The sequence below is a fragment of the Typopeltis vanoorti genome, chromosome 6 (assembly GCF_054136105.1).
Source record: "Typopeltis vanoorti isolate ZY-2024b chromosome 6, IOZ_Tvanoo_1.0, whole genome shotgun sequence".
In the NCBI taxonomy this organism is placed as follows: domain Eukaryota; kingdom Metazoa; phylum Arthropoda; class Arachnida; order Uropygi; family Thelyphonidae; genus Typopeltis; species Typopeltis vanoorti.
The window spans coordinates 8,639,559-8,660,898 of NC_143554.1; the positions used below are offsets into that span (position 1 = coordinate 8,639,559).

Below are 21,340 nucleotides of genomic sequence, written 5' to 3' on the forward strand. Positions count from 1 at the left end.
ACTCGCAGTAAAGGTGGAGTAAGTTCTGATCACTTTCCTTAGTATTTATTTTCCATAATGTAAAGCACATCTCCTTATGGACATGTATGAAGCTATACATTATGGAGAGGGGGGGTCACTACCAGTCTGGGTAGTGATCCCCCTCCATAATGTTAATAGCGTCATACATGTCCATAAGGAGATGTGTTTACATTATGGAAAATACTAAGGAAAGTGATCAGAACTTATTCCACCTTTACTATGAATTGCCCTATCATGTACTACATTGGCTTACACTTGGATCTGCCGAAACTTTTATAGCTTCTATAATTTGGCATGAAACAATGAGTTTCTATATTCGGCTATGAAATAATGTTGGATTCAATATCCACTTAATTTGTATAATATATATGTATATCTTATCTTAAAAGAATGATCCTTCATATTACAGAAGCATTACTGCTGGTCTCCAAGAGATTGTTAAATAAAATTATAAGGTTAGAGAAAAATATTGGTTTTACTGTTGCAAAGCCCTACTGATAATATTTTCATCTTGAGACAGACCACAGAGCACAAAACACATCTTACTTTTGTGAGTCCCCAAAAAGCCTACAATTTATCAGAAGTTTCAGGGGATTGATGCAAAGAATAAATGTGAGCAAGTTAATCATTAATCTTATTAAGAGAATATATATGGAAATTGAAGAGCAGCTTTAAAGAGTGAGAAACTGGTATTAACCAAATGTTAACATCTAAAAAGGCTTGAGGGAAAGAAAGAAACTTGACTTTTGTGGATCCCAAAAAGGCTTATAATCCATTCCTATTAGAAGTTTCTGGACTTGATGCAGAGAATAAATGCAAGCAAGTTAATCATTAATCTGATTAAGAGAATATATATATATATATATGGAAATTGCAGAGCAGCTTTTAAGGGTGAGAGACAGGTATCAGTGAATTTGTAACATCCATAGACCTGAGACATTGTTGTGGAATGTCACTGACACTGTTTAATCTCTACCTTGGTGCAGTGCTAGCATGTTAGAATACTACATGTTGAGCTGTGGGAGTTGAGATAGGAGAAAATATTCATTCACTACTGTTTGCTAGCAATCAAATAATAACTGCTCAAGAATGGGATGACAGTGACTTTATAATGAGAAAAACTGGTTGATGTTTAGAGCATGGGAGGCCTACAAGTTAATTTTAAAAAAGACAACATATTTGGTGATGCTGGAGAAGGCAGACACTTTCACCTCGCAGTCAAGTCAAGGCAGTAGATTATTTCAGATACTTGGGATTTATTATTCATGTTGTCAACAGTTCATGTTGTCAACAGTATATAAAATATAGATGATCATATTAATGAGGCAAAGAATGCAATTAAACAACCAAATAGTGTGTTGTGGGATAGAGACAATCATCAGGATATCAAGAAAATTATACTCCAAATGAAGGTAAAGAGTGCTCTAACTGTGAGATTCAGAACTAAGAAGTCTTAGTTCAGAAAAGACTCTTCAGTTAAAAATCTAATGATTAGATTCTGAACTAAGGAGTCCATTTTGTTTTCTCAATAAACACAACAAGGCATCCCTAACCCATGCTAACACCTTTGAGTTCAAAAATTTGGATATCTGTTTCCAAATTTTTTTAGACTAGAATCAATTTTTTCAAAAGGCCTCTATGAAGTAAAGGCAGCAGATTAGATTCTTCAATTTCTTCTTCTGTGATAGTTCCTTGCTCTGCCATTAAGGTAAATTCTTCAATGGTAGGTTGCTCTCATGCAAGTTCAGCAATCACTTATATCTTCAGTACAGACTTAAAGAGCCAACCAATTTGCTGTCTCAACTGCAGCCACTATTGCCTTTTCCAAAAAAGACTCAAAATCTTCAAATAACCATGGGCAGTGTTTCTTCAAAACTCCCTTCAGGTTAAATTCAACAGCTTCATTCAAAGCATCTTCAATGGTTTTTGTAGCATCCAAAATGCTGAATTTTTTGCCAAACTGTTGGATTCCTAGACTATCTTCCACATTGACTGCCTTTAATAGAAGCTATTATATTTTGGTTCATTAGTTAAAAAAAATGAAGTGATATCTGGAGGAAGGAAAATCATCTTTATCTTAGAATAAACATGCTAAATGATCAAAGAATAGACTAGTGCATTATCCAAAAGTGGCACAACTTTAAAAGGAAGATTATAGTGTAATAAAAAATTTATAGCAGCTGTAAAGTGGGAGAGGAGGAGAATCAGCTGTATTTCATTTTGAGTAGCACAAAACATCATCAGTGCATTAAAAGATAACAATGGGAAATTCAAATGTAATCAACTACATGCTGTAACAATAGTTATCTTTTTTAGAAGTAGAGAGAGAGAGAGATGTGTGCCATTAATAGGCTTGAAATTATGATGCTATTAGAAACTTAAATGGAGGCTGGAGGATTCCTACATCAAATTTGAAAGGTGTCTTCAAATATGCTACAAAGGTTCTCAAGAAGTTTCAGTTCATGATCACTGATCACCTTCAAGCCTATCAACCAAATCTGCTAGCTATTGCCCTCTTCTAATGATAAGCTTATCCGTTATTGCTACCAGCTGTTTATCAAATCCCTATTTTGGTCAAACAAGCTGTTCAGTTGAGAAGCGAGTTTCTGAATATCAACATTATATGGCTGATTAAACCTCACGAGTCCAGATTAACCCTGCATAGAGCCATTAGCCATGAAATGCTTTCAAACAAGATACTTGAGAAGAACAATGCACATGTAGACACAAGCATAAATATCCTTTCTTTCGTAGTTACACAGTGATCAGCATTCATTATTAAAAATTTATGGAAATAACTACCATGTTATAGTAAAACTTCAGTTTAATATAAGCCAAAATAATCACCTCATGTTTCGGCTTTCATAAAGGTCATCATATGGAATGTACACACATATACAAAGAAACATGCTACATTACAATATATGTAGCATGCTAAAGTCACACTAATTTGGTCAGCAGTTAACAGTACTGGCCTGACCTCTGGTGAAAAAACATTCACTACATCAAAACTAGAGTCCTGTTATTAATCATTAACATACATATTAAGCTAGAGGGCAACGAGTTCTCACATAATGGCTCAGATAAATTAGAACAAAAACAGTATAGATAGTATCAATATAGGTAGAATTATTGCTTTGAGTCCTGAAGCAAGGGTTTGCTTGGGAACTTGAAAGAAAACACATTCAGCACACAACTTATGTTGAGTGCTGAATGTGTGCAATCCAAATTCTTGGGATGTTTAGGCCACCATTATTGTTTAGATTAGGATGGGAGGGTTAATCAAAATTTCACATACTTCCTTCAATTTGTGTTCATACCAAGTTTTTGTATGACGTAAGGAACAGGTACCATTCCAATCAATTTGATGTAGGTTCAACAGGCCTCCTTACCAAAATTATTAAATTTAATAATTTAAATTGTTGTTTGTGTTTATTATGGATTGGAATTGTGCATTTAGTTTCACCTACATAAGGGAAGTTACAAGTGCAATGGATTCATTACAATCCAGGATGGGCAGGGGATCCTTGGAGGAGTTGAATATGCTTTTTAATTTTATAGATGGTTTAAAAGTAGCATTAAGATTATAATGCTACTTTTAGTGTAAATGTAAAATTCTATTTATTTTATCTGATAACCCTTTAATGTATGGGATAGCCATGATTTTACTGTAATCTATATTATTTGCATTTTTTCTGGAGAAGTTTCATGAAGAATTTTATTGGTTGTATTTATGCCATAGCTATTGTTTATAAATATATTGCTAATAATTTGTAATTCTTGTTTAAGAGCAATCAAAATTTTACTGTAGTAATGGGCAATTTTAACACCAAAGTAGGTCATCCCATTCACCAAATAGACACAATAGGGGACCACATGTATATGGTACAAGCAACAACTCAGGAATGGCTCTTACAGAATTCTCTATTAGTAACAAACTTTACATTATGAATACATTTTTTAAGAAAGCCCTCAAAAGAAAATGGACATGGAGAAATAAAAAATGAAATAGATTATATACTGTGTAACAATAAAGAAATAGTTCAAGATACGTCAGTACTAAATCAAGTAAAAACAGGAAGTGACCACTGGTGAGAGCCAAAATTAAAATAAATCCCAAATTGGAAAGAATAAAATGACTAAACAACAAAAAATCAAGAAGTTTTGACTTAAAAAACCTATTGAAAACAAGAAGGATTACAAAGAAAAACTCAATCAAAAACTAGACTTAATAAATATATTTGAACAAGAAGAAGACAAATAAAATAAGCAGAAACCTAACAGAAGTAATAATCTCAGCAGCCAATGAATTCAAAAGCAACAAACAACAAAAAGACCATAAACTTTCAGAGGAAGCCTTGCAACTACTAAAAAAGAGACGAGATATGAAAACAAGACAAAAACTTAATTTCTAAAATAGAATATGCAGAACTATGCAAAACAATTAGGAAAACGATAAGAAATGAAATCTTATAGTTAAAAAAAATAAAAGAAACAATTGAAAACAATAAAAATATGAAAATACTAAGTAAACATTTATCAGTTGGCAAAAGTCAAATAACTGCAATAAAAGACAAGTATGGAATTATAAAAAGGAACCAAGAACAAATACTAAGCAGGTATTAGAATTTTATAAAGAACTCTATAGTGATCCTTCAATAGATAAATCGAAAATAAATAACTCTTCTCCATCGCATATAGAATTCATCCCCCCATTCACCTTAGATGAAACAAAACAAGCATTTAAAAAAAATTAAAAATGGAACATGTCCTGTCCTGGTGAAGATCTAATTCACACAGAATTAATTAAATGGGATGGAAATAATATCATTCACCATGTCACAAACTTATGCCTAGGAGAGGGGAAGATACCAGAAAACTGGAAAAATGTCTGATAATGATATTTAAAAAAGGGGACAAAAAAGGAGTAAAGAACTCTAGACAAATTAGTATTCTCTCCAATCTGTACAAATTTCTTACAAAAGTAATAAACAGATTAACCCCCCCTCTTCTAGACTCAAATCAACTAGTAGAACAAGCAGGATTCTGTAAAAGCTTTAACACAACTGATCATATTCATGCAGTAAAACAAATAATAGAAAATGCAGAAGAAAACCAATTGCCTCTCTATTTAGCCTTTATTGATTATGAAAAAGCATTCGATTTCATCAAAACTAATGCAATAATCAAAGCACTCCAGAATCAGGGAGTTCCTGGAGAATATATGGACCTGTTCCAGGAAATATACCACACTGCAACAGCAACAATCCAACTTCACACAGGTAGCAATAAAATATCAATTGAAAACAATGTCTGACAAGGAGACTCTCTATCGCCCAAAATCTTTACAGCAGTCCTTCAAGAAATATTTAATAATATAAACTGGACAAACCTTACCATAAAAATTAACAACAGAAACTTAATACACCTAAGATATGCAGACGATATCATAATTTTTGCAAACACTCCAGAAGACCTTAATAGAATGATAGAAGACCTATATCATGAAAGCAGAAAAGTTAGTCTAAAAATAAACAGAGAAAAAACTAAAATCATGTTTAATTTTGTAACACCAAAAAACATAATAATAGAAAACAATTTCTTGGAAAGAGTCTCTTGATATACATACTTAGTTCATCTCATTGATCTAAACTGTGGACTCCAAAAGGAAATAAATAGGAGAGTTCAACTTGCCTGGGTGCATTCAGAAAACTGAAAAGCATTTTTCAATTTTCTCTGTTTAAAAAGGAAGACATTTAACCAGGGGTGTTTAAGGGTCAAAGCTGTATAACTGAGAGGAGACCTCCACATTGCCTTTAAAGGAATGCAGAGAACCAACCAGGGCTTCTGACCTAATATCCAATCCTCACCTTCTCGTGGTGCACCCTGTTGGGTATCTACTTGGATATTGAAAGAACGAGGATGGGCTAGATTTTGGGATTTAGCCAACCAAATTGTATTCTTATTGGTTAAACCAAAATAAAAAATGATGGTACAACATGACAAAATTTCATGCTGGCTGGGACGTTGCCCAGTTAAACAAGGCCCCCGTTGTTTTCGCCAGGGAACCAGGGCAAACAGTGAAAAGTCAGCTACTGGAACAAATCTGAAAACACACCCCAACTCAACATCACCAGAGTTAAAGATCGGTACTATCAACATAAGAAGCCTGAATGGCAAAGAAATGGAGCTAGCTGAGGAATTAGAGAAGTATCAGATCGACATAATAGGGGTGACAAACAAAAAAAGACCAAAACTGGTGAGATCTTTCTGAGCAATAAATACAAAATGTTAGTATTCAACACAAAATACAAGGCTAATCTTCTTGAATAATAAAAAATGATGGTACAACATGACAAAATTTCATGCTGGCTGGGACGTTGCCCAGTTAAACAAGGCCCCCGTTGTTTTCGCCAGGGAACCAGGGCAAACAGTGAAAAGTCAGCTACTGGAACAAATCTGAAAACACACCCCAACTCAACATCACCAGAGTTAAAGATCGGTACTATCAACGTAAGAAGCCTGAATGGCAAAGAAATGGAGCTAGCTGAGGAATTAGAGAAGTATCAGATCGACATAATAGGGGTGACAAACAAAAAAAGACCAAAACTGGTGAGATCTTTCTGAGCAATAAATACAAAATGTTAGTATTCAACACAAAATACAAGGCTAATCTTCTTGAATGGCAGTCAGTCTCAAGTAGAGTAATGTGGGCATATATGAGAATGGGGAGCTGGACAATGAGACTTATTTGTGCCTACGGTCACACAGAAGGTTCTACTCAGGTAGAAGTGGAGAAATTTTTTAAGGCTTTAGAAAAAGCAACTGACACAATGAAAAATGAAAAGTTGGTCCTTGTTGGGGATCTGAATAGCAGAGTAGGAAATGATTGTCAGACATAGAAAAATATTTTCGGAAAATTTGGAGAAAAGAGCAAAGCTAATAATAATGCCAAATATCTGTTGGATTTCTGCTCAGGACATTGACTGGTTATTACTAAAACCATGTTCCAACATAAAAATGTGCACAAATTCACATGGAGAGAGGAGGCAAGGAATAAGAAAAATCTCATTGACTATGTTATTGTTGATAGTGATGTTTTCTCCCTGGTGCAGGACACCAGAGTGTACAGAGGATTTGAAATTGGAAGTGATCACTATTTAGTCTTGAGCAGGATAAAATTGAATTTCATATTGAAAAGAATAACATGTAAGAAAGTTTTAAAGCGAATAAAAGTTGAGCAGCTTGGAGATGTGAACTGTAGACTAAAATACACAAAGATTATTGAAGAAAAAATGAAAGAGTTTGAGAACAGGAATCAAACCTTGGAGATTCAGTGGCAAGCCTTGAAGAAAGCCCTAATTGATTCAGCTAGAGAGGCATGTGGTGAAGTTGTCTGCAAGGATAGAAAATTAGAACTCCATGGTGGGCACAAGAAGTTAAAGAGGCAGTGAAGGAAAAGAAGAAATCTTATCAAAAGTTTTTAACTTTTGTATTTGTATTTTAATTGTTTCATTTTGAAGCATTTCAAACAATGTCAAAATGCTTCAACAAACTATCTTCAAATATGAATGTCTGTTCAAAGAAAGCTGTGAAGCCTTGTTACTATTACCTAAATCTTAATGCAATAATGGACCATCCATTCCCAAAGTTTGAGAAATTGTAAATTCTAATTACATTATAAAGATAAAATAATGTATTGGGTGAATTTAACTTGCTTTTAATTTTGACACAGTTCAATATTTATGTCTCAGCACCTTTTTTTTTTACAAGCATTTTACTTATTCCTATAAATGTATAGGAATAAGTAAAGTAATGAAACATTTTCATATTTTATATTTATCATTTTTATCATATTAACATTTAACCTCAAGGGCTCACTTTAGTGAGCACGGGCATGGCAACCCCGAGGTACCAGATGCTGGACCATGCCTTACTTCATGTAATATATATCTGTTATATTATTCTGTAGACTGGTCCCTCCTCTTCTTTCTTTGCTTTTTTCTCCTCTCCTTGCTCCTTCACCCTGATGCTATTAGAGTATTCGAGGGCTAGGGGTGAGTCTTTCCTATCTTGCTAAGTCATTTCGTCTTATGCAGCCACCAAAGGAGGCAAATTAGCCTCAATAGGTGCTGTTCCCAAGCCCGGATAAATGAGAGGGTTGATGTCAGGAAGGGCATCCAGTCGGAAAACTTCGATGCCAGCTCAAACTATGATATGAGTCAAAGAGAACATCATGATGGAGGCTTAATGGATTTTTTACAACCCTCAAAAAGAATTAAAATAGAATTTAATACTTCCTATATTTCGTCCTAGTCACTAGGACATGTACGGGGATTACAAAAACAGTTAATGTAACATACACACAAATAATAAACAATACTGAGCACAACCACGTGGGTGACACTAAAGTCCTATCTAGTTGGAGCGCCCTCTAAGGGCAGTAGTAGGTGGCCTGGAATTAAAGGTGGGACCTCTGGTGATGAGTGTTTCCCAAATCTTTGGAAGCTTAATACAACCGTATTTATTCAAATTTGGTTGGTTTTTGAGAGTTGCTGCTTCCAAGAAAAGTCTCTCTTTCTTGAATTTGCTGTGGTAGAGCATGGTGGTTTTCTTCCAAGATACCCTGTGGGTGGTATCCAAAACATGGTCAGCCAAGCCTGAATGGCCATAGTTGTGTTTGCAGATGTAAGGCTTGTGTTTTCCTCTAGGCGGATGGATGCTGATCTGCCTGTCTGTCCAAAGTACACCAGCTTACAGGAACTGGGTACTTTGTAAACTCCAGGCAGAGAGAGAGGAGGGAGCTGATCTTTCGTAGAACAGATAAGGGTAGCAAGTTTGCGGTGGGGCTTATATGCTGTGTGTAGGTTGTATTTTTTTAGTATCTTGGCTATTTTTTTGGATGTGCCACGGATGTAGGGTATGTTGATGGCATTTTTAAATTCTTGTTGACAAGAAGGACGGGGAATGGAGGAGGAGTTGATTATTTTTTTTGATATTGTGATCACTGTAGCCACTGGAGAGGAAAGTGTTGTGTATGTGGTTAAGCTCAGTAGTGAGGGCGGTTCCACTGGAACAAAGATTGTGGGCTCTCTTGGTAAGAGTTTTAATAATGCCATATTGTTGAGAGGGGTGGTGGTGGTGGGAGAGTTTGTGAATGTATCTGCCTGTGTGTGTGGGTTTTCTGTATACAGTGAAGGCAAGTGTATCATTAGGCAGGCGTGTGACTAAGGTGTCTAAGGAAGGGTAAACAATTGTTCTTTTCCTTTTCCATAGTGAACTGGATTCTTGGATGTAGGCTATTGAGATGACTGAGGAAGGAGTCTAACGTGTCTGGGCCATGAGGCCAAATAGAGAACACATCATCTACATATCTTAGCCAGATAGCAGGTTTGAGTGGGGCTGAGTCTATGGCTCGTTTTTCGAAATCTTCCATATAGAAATTGGCAAGGGGGGGTGAGATGGGGGAACCCATGGCGGTTCCCTCTATCTGCTTGTAGATTTTGTTCTTCCAAGAGAAATACCCAGAGTTAATGGGAAAGGAAAAGAGATCTAAGATGTCAGGGGTGGAAAAACGTTTTCTAAGAGAGATACGGTGTCAGTTAAGGGAATATTGATAAACAAAGAGGAGATATCAAAGCTTACCAATATGTCTGTCTTATTCAAGGTTAAATTTTCTGTGAGGGCTTTAAAGTGGGTAGAGTTTTTTTATAAAGGAAGTGGACCTTCCAGTGGGGGGGGGGGGGTCAGAGAGTTGGCCAGCTGTTTAGACAGTCTATAGCAAGGTGCATTGGTGGCATCTACTATAGGCCTGAGTGGGGAATTGGGTTTGTGGATTTTTGGTAAACCGTATATTCAGGGGGGACGGGAGCGGAAAGGTTTAAGTTTTTTCGTGACGTCAGGGGGCCAGGAAGATACTTTTTTAAGTAAGATTTTTAATTTTTTAACTTTTTTGTGGGGTTGTGTTCTAGTGGGATGTAGGTAGCAGGATCGCGGAGGATAATGTTCATTTTACGATTGTATTCACTGGTGTTAAGAACAACTGTGGCATTACCCTTATCCGCTCTGGTGATGACGATACTTTTTTTCTTTCTGTAGTTTCAGGAGAGCAGCACATTGGGCATACGATAAATTACTTTTTGGAGGCGATGAATGAGCGAGGATGTTAGCTATGTCGAGTCTGATGTTGTTGGCTATCTCCGACGGTAAACAACTGATCCCCCGTTCAATGTTAACCATTACATCAAGCAGTGGCACTTCTTTCGGAGCGACGGCAAAATTACGGCCGAGGCAAAGGGCGCTGACCGCATCGTCGTTGAGCCTTTTGGAAGAGAGGTTTACTACTGTATGGAGCGGTTGAATTTGTGGTTGTGGTTTGTCTTTAACCAGGTTGTTATATTTCTTGACATGTTTATTTTTTATTTTTTGAAATTCTCTCTGTGCGGAAGTTTCCAAAATACCGGAGAGAATCGACCAAAGTTCAGGGTTAAGAACAGTGGAGAGCTCTGAATGTAAGGAGCCAATGGCGGCGTTCGTCACTGAGAGCGTAGCACGAGTAGAGGTGATTTGCTCACGTAGTAATGCCAGGCTGGCAAGGTTATATATACGAAGTGCTTTTTTGGAATGGAAATTGATCTTCATTTTAACGCATTTCGGTATCACTCTTGTATCCCGACATCGTTTTAAAAAGGCCAGCCTATTTAGTTGCCTAGATAGTCGTAGTTTTGACTTACCGTATTGCTTGGATTTGCGTGCTAAATCTTCTCCATGAATGATTAGAATTCTGTGTAGAGGCTTAAGTGCTGTGAGGACATCATGTTTGGAGGCTTAATGGATTTTTTTACAACACTCAAAAAGAATTAAAATAGAATTTAATACTTCCTATATTTCGTCCTAGTCACTAGGACATCTACGGGGATTACAAAAACAGTTAATGTAACATACGCACAAATAATAAACAATACTGAGCACAACCACGTGGGTGACACTAAAGTCCTATCTAGTTGGAGTGCCCTCTAAGGGCAGTAGTAGGTGGCCTGGAATGTAAGGTGGGACCTCTGGTGATGAGTGTTTCCCAAATCTTCGGAAGCTTAATACAACCATATTTATTCAGATTTGGTTGGTTTTTGAGAGCTGCTGCTGCTTCCAAGAAAATTCTCTCTTTCTTGAATTTGCTGTGGTGGAGCATGGTGGTTTTCTTCCGAGATACCCTGTGGGTGGTATCCAAAACATGGTCAGCCAAGCCTGAATGGCCATAGTTGTGTTTGCAGATGTAAGACTTGTGTTCCGCTAGGCGGATGGATGCTGTATAGATGGATGACAGAATAGAGACTGTGAAATGGTGCATGGTGGCCACGGAGCGGGAATGATGAACCAGGAAGGAGAGAGGGTTGTGGACTTTGCAGTAGCGTTTGATCTGGCAATTGTGAACTCATTTTTCTACAAGAGGGAAGAACATTTGATAAAATTTAGGAGTGGTAACAACAGTTCACAAATTGACTACATTTTGACTAGAAGAAAACATCTTAAGTTTGTGACAAATTGTAAAGTAATTCCAACAGATCAAGTAGCACAGCAATACCGACTGCTGTGCGCAGACTTTAAAATAAGATCGAAGGTAAGAACCTCTGGATGCCATGGGATGAAGACAATTAAGTGGTTTTGCTTAAAAGAGGAAAGTGTGAGGAATCGTTTTAGGGAGAGGGTGTCAGAGAGGATTTTGGATGGACTGGAAAGTGTACAAGATTGGTGGAAACATAATTCAAAATAATCCTGAGCTGTGCAATCGAGGTGCTTGGTGAGACATCTGAAAAGATTAGAGAGCAGAAGGAGGGCTGGTGGTGAAATAATAATGTACTAGTTGCAGTGACAGCTAAGAGGAAGGCAAAGCAGAAGTGGAATGAGTCAAGAGTGGAAGAGGATAGAGAGGTGTACAGAAAGAGAAAGCAAGAAGCCAAGAGAGTTGTGGCACAGGCGAAGGCCATGGCATATCAAGATCTGTATGATCAATTAGAAACAAAGGAAGGACAGAGAAAAATTTACCAACTAGCGAAATGTAGAAATAAAGCAGCAAAGGACACCTTACATGTGAGACAGATCAAAGATGCTGAAGGAAGAGTATTATGGAGGGATGTGGACATAAGAAACAGATGGAAAATATACTTTGAGGGACTTTTGAATGAGGAAAATGCAAGGACTCACAGAGGAGATGGGCAGCCTTCTGAGGGGATGGTGCAGAACATCAGTAGAGTGGAAGTGACGGAGGCCATGAAGAAGATGAGGAATGGAAAATCGGTGGGCCCCGACAGAATTCCAGTGGAGGCATGGAAGGCACTGGGGGAAGAGGGAATTGACCTGCTGTGGGACCTGTTCATGAAAGTTTGCCAACAGGAAAATATACCCGAGGAATGGAGGGAGAGTACTCTTGTCCCCATCTATAAGGGTAAAGGGGGGATGCACAAGACTATAAAAATTACAGAGGAATAAAGTTGATGTCCCACACAATGAAAATCCTAGAAAGGGTTCTTGATGGTAGATTGAGGAAGGAGGTGGAGATTGCAAAGGAACAATTTGGCTTCATGCCTGATAGATCAATAACAGATGCCATCTTTGGGTTACGGCAGATGATGGAAAAGTATCGAGAGAAACAAAGGGAGCTACAGCTGGCATTTATTGATCTGGAGAAAGCATACGATAGAGTGCCAAGGCAAGAAGTTTGGAGGTGTCTGAGGGAGAAGAAGGTGCCAGAGAAATATGTCAGGTTGTTGCGGGAAATGTACAGAAATGTGAAGACAAGTGTTCGGACCTGTCTGGGTTACACAGAAAGTTTTCAAGTAACAGTTGGCTTGCATCAAGGGTCAGCATTAAGTCCGTTTCTGTTTAATATTGTGATGGAGGTGGTACCAGAGGAGGTGAGAGAAGATGCGCCTTGGACAATGTTGTATGCAGATGACATCTTGCTGTGTGCAGATTCAAGAGAAGCAGGAACTAAACTCTGGAAGAGAGAGGTATGAGACTGAGCAGAAGTAAGACAGAGTATATGTGTTGCACAGTGGGCAGCAGGCAGGAGACAGATCTGGAGCTGGAAGGAAATGTTATCAGGAAGGTGAGAGACTTTAGATACTTAGGTTCAACAGTGGAAGAAGATGGAGGAAGCTGAGAAGGAAGTGGGATGCAGGATACAAGCAGGATGGAGGAACTGGAAGGAGATCTCTGGAGTGTTATGCGATGAGAGGGTGCCAATCAATCTAAAAGGCAAAATCTAGGACAGTAGTGAGACCAGCTATGACATATGCTATAGAAACTGTGGCCCTGAGGAAAAATAACATCAGCAGGATGGAGGTAGCAGAGATGAGAATGCTTAGGTGGATGTGTGGTGTGACCAGAAAGGATCGTCTGAGAAATGACTATGTGAAGGGAAGAGTGAAAGTTGCAAACTAAGGAGCGAAGATACAGGAGGCAAGGTTGAGATGGTTTGGTCATGTGATGAGGAAGGAGGATGAATATGTGGGAAGAAAGGTCATGCAGATGGATGTGCAATGAAGGAGGAAGTGGGTGGCCAAAGAAGAGATGGAGGGAGCTGGTAGAAGAGGACTTGAGGATGAAGAACTTGGATGTGGTGACAGCCCAAGACAGGAAGGTGTGGAGGAGACCCATTATCAACAGTGACCCCACTTAAGTGGGAGAAGCTGCAGAAGAAGAAGAATCATATTTAACGTTTCATATTTAATATGCCATCTTCATAACTTTTAGTGAAGTTGGTATTTTCGCATTGGTATTCAACCTTTCAGTGATGAATGGTGGTTTTTACATATTATCCTTCATAGCACCATACAGTCATGATCAGTGAGTGTGGTGGGCTGTCCGCTGCAAGCAGCATTTGCAGTTGACTCCTTGTACTTCCATCTCACTATGATATCACTGATTGTTAACCTCTGATTGCCCAATTCATCAACAATTTGCCTCACAGATAGGCCTACAACATCCTATCACACTGCCTCTATCAAACTCCAGCAGTTCCTTTCTCACAGCCACTTCACTTGGACATAGTTGCAATGACTTGGGAGCATCGTATTCTTCCAATTTATACTGGCTGCAAACACGTGACTCGTTACACATCACGATGCACCTTGCCTGTGGGGCTATCTGTTCGTTTACTTTTTTCCAAGTAGTGTTACATGTCATATGTATCAGATATCACATTTTTCAGTTCAAGTAAAAGGCTGAATATATTTTATAGACAAAAATCATCACCAATTAGCTGATATGTACCCTCAAGGGATGTACAGGATACTATGAACAGTACTACATGGGTATCTATGATAGGACTGCAATATGCAAGTCTCACATTACCTGAACCAACATGAAGCATCATCTTCAGTGGTGCAAAGAGCATGTACAGTGGGATGTGGAAGCTTGGAAAGCTGTATTATGGAGTGACGAATCATGTTACACCCACTACCAAACAGATGGATGCATGCGAGTACAGCAGATGACTGGTGAACGTCTCTTACTAGAGTGCATAACCTCCAACTATGAAATTCAGAGGTGACAGCGTGTGATGGTATGGTTCTGTTTTTCCTGGTTTGGCCTTGTACCTCTGTTTGTGGTGCCACAGCTCATTTCTACAGAACTAACCACTGTCTTTTTCAGCAAGACAATGTGCCATGTCTTAAGGTGCTACTCTGAGTGGTTTGTGGACATGAATGCCACCAGACTTGACTGACTTCCACAGTCCTGATCTCGACCCTACTAAACATCTGTGGGATAAAATGAAGTATCAGGTGGGGTCAAGGGACATCTGCTCCACAACAGTCTAGGACCTCATCCCATGTCTACAGGAAGAATGGTTCAAAATTCGAAATGATTGCTATTATGTGCTTGTGTAAGGTATATCCCATAGGATTGCTGCAGTCATCACAGCAAAATTAGATCCTACAGTAACCCTTAATTAGTCGTACTTTTTTTTAATTACATAATTAGTCACGTGAGGTCAGAACGTCAGAAATCACTCTTTACTCCACAACTGATTGTGCCGACAGCAGGCACTTGACTAATTCGGCAGCAAGAAGCTCAGGTACTTGAAACCGCAACAAAAATCAATCATTGGTTTGGTCAGAAAATGAACTTGAATGACAGCTTAGGTCAAACAGATTCCAGGCAACTAATTAAAGGTTAAGGTGGGTGGCGTGGTTGTTTGTTCCTCACACTATGATGTCTGCTGACTTCTTTCCAAGCAGTGTATATTACAAATAGATCATAACAGATACTGTAAACTATAGATATAGGATTAACATCGTATCATTATCAATAAGTTATATTTATAACCTACTCACAATGGCTGAAAAAGGACAATGAGTGTAATATGTAAAGGAATATGGAATTAACAATGAAAACTTACCTAGTAAGCACTACCTTTCCATTTGCTTGTCCCACTGCTAAAAGATGATCGAGATTTGGCTTAGGATACCATGATACACACTAAATATATATAAAACACAATTATTCCAGTATTACACAATTACAATGATCTCTCAATTATGTGACCTACAAAGAACTAAACATTCAAATAACTGATCCTCATCAGTTATGATGAGGTCAACTGTCAAACATCAACTTGTGACATAGCACTATGTAACTATACCTTCTGGTAACTATCCTCACAATTCTCCAACCAACAAATCAATTTCCTGCTATGGTCAGGTAATTGAGTGATTACTATATATTATTCAACTTATTTTTGTTATCATAATATCTGAACATGTAAAAAACGAAAAAACAATTGTTATTACCTTGAAGAATAACATTTAGTATGTGAAGTATTTTGATGTCATATCTATTCTTGAAACATTATCCAATAATAAGAAATAATATTTTAAAAATACAAGTGAAATATTGTATATTTTTAAATATTTCTAATAAAAAAAATGTGTTTTTTGACAATATTAAGAGAAATAGTGCATCATAATCAGTATTATAATAAAGCATTATTAATTTGTACTTATATAATGCAAATTTGTATGGGTTGAGTAATAACATCAAGCTGATTGAATATTATTTTTTGTCAAGAAATTTTGATTTCCTTTCAAGATATTAATCCGAACACGAGTTAAATTTTCCTATTTTCTTTATTCTAAATAAATCAATTAATTTTTTTTTTTAAATATTAGAAAGAAAAATAAAATAATAAAATAATTGCATACCTAGATGTTATTTGTATGAATACGCTTGTATAAACTACAATAATTAAACATTTATTTTCCCATAATTTTAAAAAACCATACACTTAATATTAAACAGCTTATTTCTCCATATTTAAAAACAACATTAATTAATAATAAACATCATATCAATTATTATTTTTAAAAAGTGACATAATAAAAATTATGTTATGTCAATTTTTAAATTGATCCAGACAACTGTTGTTACATACAAAATTGTTGCACACAAATTGTTTAGAAAATATTTTCACTTGAGCTTTCAAGATCGGACGGTCTAGAATGAGAATCAGAATGAGAATCTAGCACAGAATTGTGTAGTAAACCACTGAAGCAATGCTTCACTGACATATTTGTAAGCTCACACTTTCTAAATATTTTTATTTCATTAAAGATACCAAGCAATTTTATAAACTTGGCTTTAATCCTTTTTCCCAAGTAGGCAAACAGACAGGTAAATCAAGTTTGCACCTGAAGTATTTTCAGGTCTGAGGCAACTCGTGGTAAAGGTGGAGTAAGCTCCGATCACTTGGGCAGTGGCCCTTCCCTTAATGCATAGCAGCATACATGTCTGTAAGGAGATGTGCTTTGCATTAGGGAAGATACTAAGGAAAAGTGATCAAATCTTACTCCACTTTTACTACGAGTTGCCTCAGACTTGAAAATACTTCAGGCACAAACTTGATTTACCTGTTTGTTTGCTTACTTGGGAAAAAGGATTAAAACCAAGTTTATAAAATTGCTTGGTATCTTTAACGTATAGTATACCCAAGGTAAAACACTTTCTATATTTTTATTTCAGTTATTTTTTCCAGTGCCAATATGTAACCACCTTTATTCTTAAACGTACACTGTGGAAGAGGATGAAAAAACTTTTTACACACTTAAAGATTTTTTGCACCATATTCTAACTCAAGAATAATTTCAACTTTTTCAAAATTATTTATGAACCAAAAGACCTTCTTTTAGCAGACATGTTTCCGATGGAAGGTTCAATTTTAACTAAACATATAGTCACGGCAGTGTCTGAATAAAGTGAGGGAGAAGAACCAGAGGCTAGACCACTGAAGAAGCAGGTAGACTGGGTAGTTCCCAAGGATAAGATTAGGTTATAATCCAGCTCGTAATCCAATGCAAGTGATCATAAAGGCTAAGTCACTCCTTTCATTTTTGTCAATTCCAAGAACTACCCAACCAATTAAGAATGTTTGTATAATTACCAAAATTTGTACAGTATATCTAAGTAGTATGCTCATTATAACAAACTTCAACTGTCTATCATAAAAGGCTGCAGTACCTACAGCACACTGGCATGTAGTCAAGGATCTAGGAAAATAACCTATTGATGGTTTTCTTAAAATGCTTGATATTGTAGCTGTTGGAAAACACTCTGAGGATAGCTGTTCCATAGACAGAGGCAGATGGAATAAAGGGGGAAGAGGAAAAGTGTTTTCTTAAATAGATTCAGAAAAATAACTTTATTAAAGCTAATATTTCCATATTTATAACACCAACAACTTCAGAAATAACACCTCTTGAAATTCATACAGAAATCAACTCAAATATACAATGATGAAAAAGATGCAAAATGACTCAAGAGAAGAAAAACATTACACACATTTTAAAATGAAGAAACTAGTCATATTCTTAAATTAATAACAATAGTTAATTCTGTTTATAGTTTCCTGCAGTGTTAATTAGTTAGATAAACATAAATCTATGTCTAACCATGAAAGCCTTCATAAAAAGATTACTAGCCTTCTTTCAGAGATTTAGAAAAAAAAGAATTATCCAAGATTGTATGAACATAAGCAGGCTGACATTTCTTAAACAGTGCAAATCCAATTACCTCATTCCCAAATTCATTAGATTTAAAAATATTCCATACTCAGTGAGATAAATTCATCTACAACAGAACTAAGAGACCACTCAATGAATCCCAATAAAAAACCAAATGAGCTTTCATTGCATTAAATAACTGAAAGCTATCCAGATTCACTTCCTTAGCATAAATTCTAGAAAAACATGTTGCAGTATATAAAAAAGTATGCCAAGCACCCAATCTAGCAGGATTCACCCCACATACTTGGTACTGCAATATCTCCATCTGGATGATATGTTTCTGTAAAGTGATCACTCAATCTAACTATTTTGTCTGCTTCAGTCACCTCCTCACCAGTGGCATTCATCAAAATTATTCTACTATAATCATTCCTCCTTTTATTTGCTGCATACCAAATTAACTTTTTGTGAGTCCGTTTTTTGCACAACTAACTTCCTCTCATACTCATTCTGCTTTCCTTACCATATAGGTCACACAGCATACAGTGAGTAATCTGGTGGGTGTGCTATGGTATGGCAATATTATTAATTTTGGATAAAAAATTTACTTTATTAAGAAAAAAAAACCATCCTATTTATACATCACTGCAATCGTTTGTTTCCATGATGTAAATGCACAGAAATTTGGAAGAGGGAGATATTTTTTATGGTCTTTAACAATTTTTGACTTATCTCATATTCTAGGTTTAAAAAAGGTTTACACAAAATATCTGCAACACTGTTTTGAGAAGGAAAAAATAAATGTCAGTTTAAAAAAATACAGTTATCTAACAGGAAACCATAAGGAATAACTAACTGCACTTCCCTTTTCAGCTGCAAGCTATTTGCTGTTGAGTCCTCACATGCCTTTATAATTCTTGGAAAGAATTGCTGCCACTGTGATTTACAGTCATACTGTGAGTGACTTGATATTTGTAACAGTTCATGACTATTTATTTCAAATAAATAACTGCCAAAAATTTTTTTCATGAATTATCTGTGTGCAAGGCACACCTAGAATACCAGGAATATATGCCCCTGCAGGTCACCCTTCTGGCCTGTGTTTTGTACTGCTCATATGCTTGCTGATTATTTTCTATTTATATTTCTTCCCCAAAGTTTTCTTTTTTTTTTTTTTTGCAGCTGCTGCTTAAATGGATGCTACTCATTCGTTTAACCCACACTGATTTATCATTCTGATTCTAGGTATGCAGTCTGTTATTGCTTCCTTCATACACTCCTTTATCATTCCCCATACATTATGAACATCCCACCCTTGCTTTCTTATGACATAGCATTGCTCCAAGCAGTCCCCTAAGTTTGTTATTATTACCAGCTCTGCAATTCCACAAATGTTACTTCTTATATAATGAAAATTCCACACATTTTACACCACGCAGCTCAAAACATGACTGCTATCACCAACTGGTGACAATGCAGTCACCTCAGTTACAGACAACAAATTCTCTGATCTTGTTATTAGGCCTACCACTCTCAAAGCTCCTGGATCACATTTGTTGGTTAGTACATAGGCTGTTCAATAAGTAATAAGACTATATTTATACAGAAAACAGATTACCTTTAATCGTCATCACTTACATGGTCTTTTTCGAAGTAATTACCGTGAGACTCGATGCATTTGTCCCAACGTTGCGTCCACTTCTTAAACACATGTGAGAGTCCATTTTTTTGAGAGTTCTTTCAAAACCCGCCTCCACAGCTTTTACACATGCTTTGTTGTTTTCGAAATGGTGGCCTCTTAGTGGTTTCTTGAGCTGAGGAAACAGCCAGAAATCGCACAGTGCGAGATCAGGACTGTATGGAGGGTGTGGTAGGATATCTGTGTTGTTCTTCTGCAATATGTGGCCTTGCATTATGAAAATGAGATACTGTACAGAGGACAGCATGGCTTTGTGAAGGGTAGATCATGCTTCAGTAACTTGCTTAAGTTTTATAACAAGGTGACGGCTGAACTGGATAGGGAAATGGGTTTACAGTGATACTGCTGGACCTGGCAAAGGCGTTTGACAGGATACCACATGGAATTCTAATCCGTAAACTACAACATATGGGAATGGATATAGGGTTGGTGAGATGGATAGCTGGGTGGTTGATGGAGAGATATCAAAGAGTAGTTTATTCAGGAGTAGAGTCCAAAAAACGGCCTGTGACTAGTGGTGTGCCACAGGGTTCTGTTCTTGGACCACTGCTGTTTAATCTGTTCATTAACGATATAGGGAAGGGTCTAAGTGGGACAGTTCATTTGTTCGCTGATGATGCAAAGTTGGGTAGGGCGATAGTGACTGCAGAAGATGTCAAAGTCTTGCAAGATGACTTAGATAGATTGGAGTTCTGGACCAAGGAGAATGGATGTCAATTTAATGTGACAAAATGTAAGGTTATGCATTTCGGAGTGAAAAGATTAGCAGCAGTATACCACATTGGTGGAACTGTACTCCAAGAGATTGATGAGGCCAGGGACTTGGGAGTGTTGGTGGATAGGGAGATGAAGTTTAGGGGGCACATTGCGAAAGTAGCTAAATCAGCTCATCAACTCACTTGGTTGTTGAAAAATACCTTGACGAGCAGAGAAAAACAAGTTATTGTACCTCTGTACCGAGCCCTGATAAGACCTCATCTCGACTACTGTGCCCAGATTTGGTCACCTTGGTTCCTTCTTGATGGGGAGGAGGTTGAGAGGATCCAGAGGCGAGTGACTAAGATGATAGCAGGTCTATGGAATGAACCATATGAGAACAGGTTGAAGATTTGTGGGTTGCAGAAACTAGTTGATAGGCGGAAAAGGGGAGATATGATTGAGACATTCAAATTGCTAAAAGGATTCTATAGGATTAATTCAGATGATATTTTTGAGATCAGGACTGGTGGTGGGAGAACTAGGGAACACCCATGGAAGCTGGGCAAGAGCGTGGTTAGCAGGGGTGTTAGAGCTGGGTTCTTTACTTTTAGAGTGGTAAATGAGTGGAATAAGCTGCCAGAGTCTGTTGTGGGTGCTATGACAGTGAGTGAGTTCAAGGCAAGGTATGATAGATACTGTGAGAATGTTGAACAGCTGTGTGAACATGATGTTTAGGGCCTCCCTCGATGAGTCTAAGGACTCCTGGAGTAGCCCGTGGTAATAATAATAATAATAAAACGTCCACTATACAACCAGCAATATGTGGCCTTGCATTATCATGGTGCAATAAGAAGCCATTCTTCAGCAATGGCACTTCCTTTTGACATGCTTGATGATAATCGCTGCTGTGTTGATCATTGTC

At 37.2% G+C, this 21,340-nt stretch overlaps 1 protein-coding gene across 3 annotated transcripts in view; it reads right to left on the reverse strand.

Annotated features, from left to right (window-relative positions):
* mio (GATOR complex protein mio) overlaps window positions 1–21,340 on the reverse strand; it is a 349,531-nt gene that overhangs the window by 290,454 nt on the left and 37,737 nt on the right. For all 3 annotated transcript variants that reach the window (XM_090394033.1, XM_090394032.1, XM_090394034.1), the window contains exon 5: window positions 15,422–15,501. In XM_090394033.1, the coding sequence (XP_090250159.1) occupies window positions 15,422–15,501 (80 nt within the window). The remainder of the gene's footprint in view (window positions 1–15,421; window positions 15,502–21,340) is intronic.